The 9,962-nt window shown below is 35.5% G+C and overlaps 1 protein-coding gene across 1 annotated transcript in view; it reads right to left on the bottom strand.

Moving 5' to 3' along the window:
- Window positions 1–352: 352 nt before the first annotated feature.
- Window positions 353–9,962, bottom strand: part of LOC121417151 (glycine N-methyltransferase-like) — a 47,954-nt gene continuing 38,344 nt past the window's right edge. The window contains exon 5 of the mRNA XM_041610742.1: window positions 353–566. Coding sequence (XP_041466676.1) covers window positions 404–566 — 163 coding nt within the window. The 3' untranslated portion in view covers window positions 353–403. The remainder of the gene's footprint in view (window positions 567–9,962) is intronic.

Below are 9,962 nucleotides of genomic sequence, written 5' to 3'. Positions count from 1 at the left end.
TGTATGTGGATGCAGCTTCCTGGTGTGTCGTTACCAATATGTAAGGATAAGTGTAAAAATGTCATTTTTACAGTCCCCAATTTTAATGCAACCAATTATATAATTTTAAAAATAGTTTTGAGACTGAGTCAAAGACAAACGGCAGGCGCGGATCCAGGGGTGGGGGGGGGCACAGGGGGAACGTGCCACCCGTTTTGAGAAGAAAACATAAAATTTGTAATATAAGAATGCCATTGAAACTGAAATGCCCCCCCCCCCTTAAAAATAAAAACTTTTTTTCGTGTACGAAATATCCATATTTTTTTTTGGGGGGGTGTCAAAATTTTCCTCCGAAAAAAAATTGCCCCCTCCCTTTTGGAAAATCCAGGATCCTCCACTGACACAAGGTAAACTGGTTACTGATTTATGTTGTTTTGCGGAAGACATATTGATAATATGCCGGTATATCCACCTCTCCACATGACTTGAAATCAGCAAAAATGTTGTATTCACAGTCTTCCCCAAAAACCTCTTTCAGAAGACTTGTAAATTTCTGCGTCCGGATTGCTTGCAAAGGGATCGTCACTCTGTATAATTTAAAAAAAAATATATATATAAAATGTATTTTCACAAAGTGATGATACTTAGGATATGTCAGTCGGATTATAATTCATCATCATTTAACATTTTCTTTCAGCCTTGCAATTGAAAATGCAGGCAGGCCAAATCTTTTTTCTAATAGTAAAAAAATATGTAATGCAGTATATCCAGTATAATATATATATATATATATATATATATAATAATAATAATAATAATAGACAGTTCTTGTATAGCGCATAACACATTATAAATAACGTCTCTATGCGCTTCCAAAGGACTTGGATATTATTACCCTGGCTATAGCCCTGCAGCCTTTTACAGCGCTGGGGCATTTCAAGGAATAAATTCCTGCCAGGTACCCATTATATATATATATATATATATATATATATATATATATACAGTGCGTATCAAAAAAAAGTTTACACTTTGAAAAAGCCCTGCAAATTAAAAAATATACAACATGTGGGTAAATTTTTCACATATTATCTTGGGTTTGGGTCCCATTTATCCAATGAAAGTAAAAGTTTTGACAGAATGTTACACTTGAGTGAGCACTGTCCATTTTTGTAAAGCTCGCAGAAATCTGTTTGCGCAGAAATGCTCGTTTTCACGCTGTGTCAAGGGGAAAGGGCGAAATCAAACTTCCCTGCGAAACATTTCTCGTAAATTTTCCTCGGACTTTTGGTCAATTGAAATAAAAGGGGTACATTCAAGCATTTTGTAACAATTTTGCCACCCAAATTGAAATTTCAACACTTAGTAAGCACAACCTTTACCCCTTTTGTGCCAGCTGGATTTGAGGACATAACTGAATTTGAATAAAAGTTTATCTCAAATATTTTCACCATTTTCATTAAGTTTTTATCATTTAAAGTGGGTTTACATGTCATTTTTCATTTAATACTTGTTTCTCCACACTTTTCCCAAGCTTGACAATGATTAACAAAATGAAAATCAAGCCTAAGCCATTTCATGTAAATCGCAGCTCAGTGTAAAGCAAATATCGTCACGATGGCCTCGGTGTGTGGGGGAGTGGGGTGGGGCGCAATGCACTCTTCATGCTCTTCGAAGTGTTTTGGGCAAGGAAACAAGTTAGAAATGTAAAACATATCTTCAAATCAATTTTACTAGCTAAATTCCACATGTTCTTCATGATTTAAGTCTAATTTTATTCGCATAACTATTTCAAAGTTCTGCGCAAATCATTTTTCACTAACTTTTCAAAAGTAAGTGGTGCTCACTCAAGCGGAAATATTTTTCGACAGTTATATCGTCATTTGCTTAAATGGATCTGTACCAATGTTAAAATGTTGAAAAACTTTCAGGATATTACAAATGTATAATTTTACAGGATTTTTTCTAAGTGTAAACTTTTTTTTGATACGCATTGTATATATATATATATATATATATATATATATATATATATATATTTATACATGTATATATAATTCGTCCCACAAAAAGAAACAAAGCGATGATTTAATAATATGACTTAACTTTAATAACTTAATCACGAGTACTATAGACAAATAACCAACCACTCTAAAGCTTAGAATATCTTCCTTCAGCTGGTACATCATACAATGTTGAGCATCCATTTGGCGGGAGTTTCATAATTTCAACAAGATTGTCGTTAAGGCGAGCACATAATGCGCCCGTCTGTAATGCGGAAAATTGATTTATTGGTCAAGCAAGAAAATTGGAAGGTGTCGACTTCACCTTTGACCTTCTGACCTTGAAATCAATATATATATAATTCCTAAAATCTATGCTAGTATCATATATACTAAACTTATCGCGTTTACAAAAAAATAGGAAGAGTAAGATGAAAGCATGTCAGTGTGACCTTAACCTTTGACCTGTTGACCTTAAAATTAATAGGCTTCCTGAAATCCATGCTGCTATTATACCATGGACCTATACACACCAAATTACATGAGCTTAGGTTAGGCATGGACCTATTACGGATGGGTTAGGTAATACTACAGTTATTGCATTTACAAGGACTTCGAAAGGGTAAGATGAAAACATGTCAGTGTGACCTTGACCTTTGACCTTTTGACCACAAAATCATTAGGATTCCTAGGATCTGTGCGAGAATCATACACACCAAATTATAAGCCTACGTCAAGTCAAACCAAAGATATCGTGCTTACAGGACGGAGAGCCGGACGGACACAAAGCGTGATACCATAATACGTCCCGGCTAGTACGGGCGTATAAGAAGAAAATCACATGTCTAAAAAAATCAATATCTGCTCTTTAATTCGATAGCTAATTGGCAGAAAATGGTGAACAAAAGTTATGTTTCTTCGAAACAGTAGTTCTATTTCCATAATTTGCATAAGCCCAATATGGCGGCCATCGTAAGAATAGTGCAAGGACTGGTCTGATTAGGAAATAGTGAGATCAAATGTCATCGAGAGGGTCAAAAGGTCAAATGATACGAGAGCACGATGTACTATAAAAAAAAAAACCGAAGGGTAACCTTCCCCTGACAACTACTTCAAGAAAACTATTATCCCCATATTTTCTTGTTTAATTTTACAACTTCAAATTATGACAATACAGTATGAAGAAAAAGAGTTACCACTTTTTTCCAATTAGTTTTTTTCCTCTAATTTTTGCAGACCTAATTTTTGTTTTACCTGTTACGGAGAAACTTCCCTGGCGACTCATTGTTGGTTTGGGGTGACTGGTAACGATAAATATTAGTGTGTCAAGTGTCACAGGAAGACCCCAGGTGGTCCAATTCCTTTGAAAAGTGAATGCCACGCGTGGCCAAAGAAACACGTAAAGATGATCTCTTTTTCAAGGTATGGCACGTAAATAAGTGTGTCAAAAACAAAATATTTCGCTGGAAAGCTATGTGTTAACGGTCCAATAAAAAGACCAAAATGCTTTTTAATTAAGTATGTCCTATTTTACACCAACACTTTGTGTTTATGGTCTTGTGGGATATGGGTCGGTCCCGGGAAACGTGCTAATAAGCTGTTTGCTTGCTTATCTGATGTAATTATTGTAAGTCAAATGTCCACGTTCTGCTGCCCATGATGGGCTGTTAAACTATTGCTCTACTTGTTTAGGGGGTCAAAGTAAGGAAAAACTTGTTAATTGCACCGTTTTGTTTTACCAAACTTCTGGGAATGGTTTACACGCTGATACCAGTTAAGGGGCGTATTTTCGAAGCATGGAAAATACTTATTTTTTAAGTTGTTTAGCATGTTTAGGGTGCTTTTCGAGACCCCATGATCACACATGATATCCACTCGTCAATGGAAGTGCAACCCCCCCCCCCCCCGAAGGAAAGCATTTAATGCTATTCACGGTTAAAACATTTGGTTGATCCAATCAGCGATTTGTTTATCTGGTTTATATTACAAAATATCATATATTTGTTTTGGGGGGCTTGGTTGAAACGAGGAAAAGGTGTTTTCATAAGATATGGGGTCCTTTTTATTCATTATCTGCCTGAAGTGCATGTCACGGTTATGCATTTTATCTCTTTCGGCTAAACAATGCTAATTACGAATTCGGTTGAAGTGCATATACCGTGAAAGCTTTAAAAAAATCAAATAACAAATATTTTTCTTTCATGATTTTTATTATTACACTCCTTTCCGTCTGGCTGGTTATTTTGATACAAAGCTTTGCAAGGTTTACCAATATAGTGAAGTAGACAACCCAATAAGTAGTAGACAAGCCCACGTACATGGTTTGGAAAAGTTGTAAAGGTCATGGTCTTTTGGTTGATCTGTGTTCTAGATTGGTTTTGAAATAAATCTAGCTTGGTTGCCATCTTGACGACCTTGGGGCAATTTTGAATTAGCATGATTAGCATAATCAAGTAATTATTAGACTTCGTTTATGTATGGTGTGCTACTAGATCTTAAACCAAAAGATTGAAAACATAAAGGATACAATTTTTCTAAGGGGAGATAGCGTGATATGGGTAACAATCCCTCTTGCATTGCCTGGAGTAAATCATCGGAGATACCGATGGGACAATCATTAGACAAGACCCATTATGGGGGAAAATTGAGTTCTAGAAGCATTTTAGAGTAAAAGTTGAGGGCCGGTCTTTTTCACCTTAACTCGAATGTGCTGAATCTGATAAGACCGGTCCCCAAGACGATTTTTTTTTATGGTTTAAGCACTTAAATTGCATAAACAAAATGGCGGCCAAATAGATCATTCGTAATCTCATTTCTACAATATTCTTTTACGAAATTCGCTTTCACAGATATGGATACTGGAAAATCATGCATACATAACGTGTGCCATTCGGGAAAATTCGTTATTTCTGAATGCGGCTGATTAATTATGCAAATTCGTGCATATTTGCAATGTTGTGCTATAATTAGATAATTCAACCTTAAAAATTATGATTTTTAGTACATGTGTCTTCTTTTCGATTAAGTGCCGAATAAAATAATAATAGTAATAATGATAATAAATGCCTAACCGTAATATGCACTTCAGGCAGATATTGAATAAAAAGGGACCCCATATCGCATGTAAGCAATCTTCCCACATTTAAGTCCCGCGAAAAAAAAAAATGATATTTTGTAAATTATCACAAATGATTGTGTCTTTATTTGCAGGTCGTCTGTATTATTCCTTTTTTTTAATATTTGAATGACAAAAATGCATTCCAGGGCTCGGCACTATATATGTAACATACCAAAATCAATAATAATTGTGTTTTGACTGGTACACCAACTTTGGGTCGATCGAGAGTGTGGTAGAGATTGGTTTGGACCTTTACCACGGTATCTAACATAAAATTAAATGCAAACGCCTTGATGCCCCTGTTGCACCCACAAATGTAATAACGCCCACAAATGTAATAACACTTTACCCACAAATGTAATAACGCCCACAAATGTAATAACACTTTACCCACAAATGTAATAATTTTTGATCGCCCACAAATGTAATAATGACTTTACCCACAAATGTAATAAATTTGAAGGGATTTTTGGCGAATCCGTTCTAAACTAAAATCCTATAGTAATGCGTTCATATAGCACAAAAGTGCAAAGTCTTTTTTTCAGACCGGGTTAATAAAACATCAAAGTACAAGTCCAAAGTCTTTTTTTCCAGACCCGGTTGTTTCAAAAATTATAATATAAATCCAAAGTCTTTTTTCCAGACCCGGTTGTTTAAAAAAATATAATAAAAGTCCAAAGTCTTTTTTTCCAGACCCGGTTGTTTCAAAAATTGTGATATAAGTCCAAAGTCTTTTCCAGACCCAGTTGTTTCAAAAATTATAATATAAATCCAAAGTCTTTTTCCAGACCCGGTTGTTTCAAGAATTTTAATAAGTCCAAAGTCTTTTTCCAGACCCAGTTATTTCAAAATTTATAATATAAGTCCAAACTAAGATACGATAATGATATTCCTGTGGAAAAAATGGGAATCGAGCTTAGTCTTTTCTCCAGACCCAGTTAATTAAAACTGGTGGAATTAATGTCTTTGTTGTTGTTTCAACTTATATGGTGTATATTGTGAATATGTGCACTAAGAGTAAATTGAGAATCAAGTGTAGTCTTTTCTCCAGACCCGGTTACCTGTTATTTAAACATTATGAATAACAGTTTAAAAACAGTATAAAGACCCCATAATCTTATTAATGCTGGATATAGCGTAGTCTTTCAGCCCGACCATATTTTCTTTAAAAAAAAACGCTAATAGTAAGAATTAAAAAAAAATCAAAGTCTAAGACCAAACAAACCTTCAACCTAAGAACCTGTTTTAAAAGAGGTTTAGAGTGTTGTCTTTATTCCAGACCTAAAACAGTTACGAAAAAAATCTTCTAACATAAGACCTTATATTCTTATTCTCGTGGAATAACACGAGTTTTAAAACGTACTCTTTCCTCCAGACCCGGCTATTAAAAAAAGTAACTGAAAAACTTCAAATCTAAGACCAAATTTCCAAAGTTTCACCCAGTAAAAATATGTCTTTTTTAAAATAATACTACTACCCCTACAAAACATTGTAATAACGCGTGGGTAAAGCAGACATCCTTTCTCCAGACTTGGTTACTATTTGAAAAATAAAATAGTTTTTACAAATATTCTAAAACGAATACCCAATATCTAATTACTGTGGAACAACATGATGACCGATTGTCGAAGATCGACTTTCCTCCAGACACAATTATTTCAGGAATAAAAAATCAATAAAACTCAACCCCCAACAACGAATCTAAGAACCAACAATCCTCCAAATTAAGACCATGTAGAAAAGCACATGTTTAGAGCGTTGTCTTTATTCCAGACCCGGTGATTTAAAAATGATTTAAACAATCCTAAAAACAAAAGACTCATATTCTTATTCTTGTGGAATAACGCGAGTACTATGCTTAGTCTTTCGTCTGGACCCGGTTATTTAAAACATAAAGAAATATTGAAAAAAATGACAGCTGAGACCAATCTTCAAAATTAAACCCACTTAAAATGCTTGGGCTTAGAATGTTGTCTTTACCCCTCACCGACGTATATTATAAATTTTGAAACGACAGGGTCTGAAAAAAAACACTTTGGACTTGCATTATAATTTTTGAATTAACCGGGTCTGGAAAAAAGACTTTGGACGTATATTATAATTTTGAAACAACCGGGTCTGGTAAAATGACTTTGGACGTATATTATAATTTTGAAAAACCGGGTCTGGAAGAAGACTTGGACTTGTACTGTAATATTTCATTAACCGGGTCTGGAAAAAAGACTTTGAACTTTTGTGCTATATGAACGCATTACTATAGGATATTAGTTTAGAACGAATTCGCCAAAAATCACTTCAAATTTCTTACATTTGTGGGTAAAGTCATTATAACATTTGTTGGTAAAGTGCATTATTACATTTGTGGGTAAAGTGTTATTACATTTGTGGGCGTTATTACATTTGTGGGTAAAGTGTTATTACATTTGTGGGCGATCAAAAATTATTACATTTGTGGGTAAAGTGTTATTACATTTGTGGGCGTTATTACATTTGTGGGTAAAGTGTTATTACATTTGTGGGCGTTATTACATTAGTGGGCGATTATTACATTTGTGGGTGTAACAGCCCCCCCCCCCCTCTTCTAAATGGGGGTTAAGTTGAGTATTCTGCACACCATTTACAACAACTCTTTAGGGTATACTCCTTCCTTAAAGCCAATATGTACATATTTATATTTTTCATAACAAATTGATTTATGTATGAATTTATGTTTATTAAAAATGTAATGAAATGGAAAAAAATAAATGTTTCATTTGAATTTAATTTAATGTATTGAACTCTAATTGGAAATATAATCCCGAACCTGTCAATTTCAGAAGATCATCGTAGCGCACATTGATGTAGTATGTATGGCAAGTGATGTTCTTCTTACGAAATCGCTAACTTTAAATGCATTCATCACTCACTTACTTGAAGGTTGGTTGAAAATAAAGTGTTAGGTAAAGTACAGACTTATCAAGAAAAAAAATAACATAAAAACACTAATTAAATATATTCAGCCTATTTCGCACAAAAGAGTCCGTTCAAGCTCGAGTTCAATATGATATCAACGGGAACGGCTCAACTCTTTTCCTTGTACAACTATAGCGTCCATTTTTACCAGTGCCATTTTTTCCTCTGTCATTTCTACCTCTGCCATTTTTACCTCTGCCATTCTCGCCAGCATTTTCTTACCTGGCACCAGCAGGTGAAGAATTAAAAAAAAGACCCTCTCACGATAGTATTCTTGCCAGAGTACAGTGTTCTTTAAACCCTACCAAGACCAAGGTTAGCTTGTTTCAACCTTGCGATTGACATTCTTGGAGGAAACTCAAAACAACATATTTACTTCGAGCACTGCGACCATGGGATTAATATTGGTGTCACCCTTGATCAGGCACTGCCAATTAGGTAAAACATTGAAGAGTGAGGGGGGGGGGGGACTTAGGATCCATAACTCTCTCCGGAACTGAAAAACTCCTCCTGGGGAATCAGTGCACCAATACTTCGGGCGAAACCGTTATTTGCTACTCTGCTACAGAGTATGCATGTCCTGTCTTGGAAGGATTCCCTCGTCAAAGAACCAAGACCCATCACTTAACAATAGATGTAGCACTATCTGAAACTATCCAAGGCCAAAAATAGTCTGTATGTTCTACCAAGTATTGCCTGGCCACCTGATACACGCAGATCAATAGCTGGTACCATGGAGCTGTCAGAAAATTGAAAATATATAGCATCCATCCATTCTATGATGCGTAACCAGTTGAAAAAATTCCTAAGATTTACGAAACATATTTTACATTCCGTCGAATATGGAAGAGTCAGCATTATCATGACTAAGTGTAAGTTTTGGAAAAGAAGTACAGTGTCAACCAACATAATGGTATGCTGCACCCCCCTTTTAAAGAGCAACTACCTCAGTTTACAATTCAGATAAGAAAACTTGAAAGTCTCTAAAAGTTGGAGTATACATTGATGCTGACAGCAAAAATTGTAATTGAGGCATTCCAAAAATCGTGTCAAACCTCCCAAATTTCCTAATCTCATTGAATAAGGTACTAGCCAAAAAGAACTGGTGACTGCCAAAGGGAAGGCCATGCAATTCTAACCAACCATCTGACATTCATTTGTACACGTGTAGATTTTTTTTTAAACAAATGCACACTTAGTTGCCAATAATGCATATAGCATTTCCATTTATTTGAAAGCAGGATAAAAGAGCATTGTTAGATTGAATGCCTTGCTCATGGGCATAGGTGCCGCGGCCGGGGATCGAACCCCGGAGTTTACATGTATAGCCAGGCGCCTCAGACCACTCGGCCACGGCACAAACGATTACATTTTAAATACAAACGATCAAATTTTGAATACTCAGAATAGTTAAAAGAGTATCGTTTGAGTATTCAAGTTTTGACCCTTGCCATCTGAGGGCCTTCAAAGGTCTATGATCTAAAAAAAAAGAAAAGAATACTTATCCTTGGCAACACTGGTTCACCAAACAAGCATACTATGATGATAGAGATCATTTGGGTTAAGATTACTGATCTCAATAATTGCTGAAAAGGGGGAAAGGTCTACTTAATACCTCAAAATATGAGTTTATCATACAGAGGTCTGCAAATCTGTCTTGTATCATAATTTTGAATTAAAACCTGTGGTAAGATGTAACACTGGTGCATGAGAGTTAAATGCTATAATCATAATTTGTTGAAATGGGTTTGGTCAGGCCAGGCTTTGTAACTGCTACTACAACTGCTTCTATTACTACTACTACTACCAACAGGGGCCGCGGAACGGTTTTCTAAGCGGGGGGGGGGGGGCTGAGCTCAAAATGGGGACTGGCCATTCAAAAAATGACAATCAAATAGTCATTTTTACGT

The sequence above is a fragment of the Lytechinus variegatus genome, chromosome 6 (assembly GCF_018143015.1).
Source record: "Lytechinus variegatus isolate NC3 chromosome 6, Lvar_3.0, whole genome shotgun sequence".
Lineage (NCBI taxonomy): Eukaryota > Metazoa > Echinodermata > Echinoidea > Temnopleuroida > Toxopneustidae > Lytechinus > Lytechinus variegatus.
The sequence above is the reverse complement of the archived record's forward strand: the minus strand, read 5'-3'. Positions and strand labels throughout refer to the sequence as shown.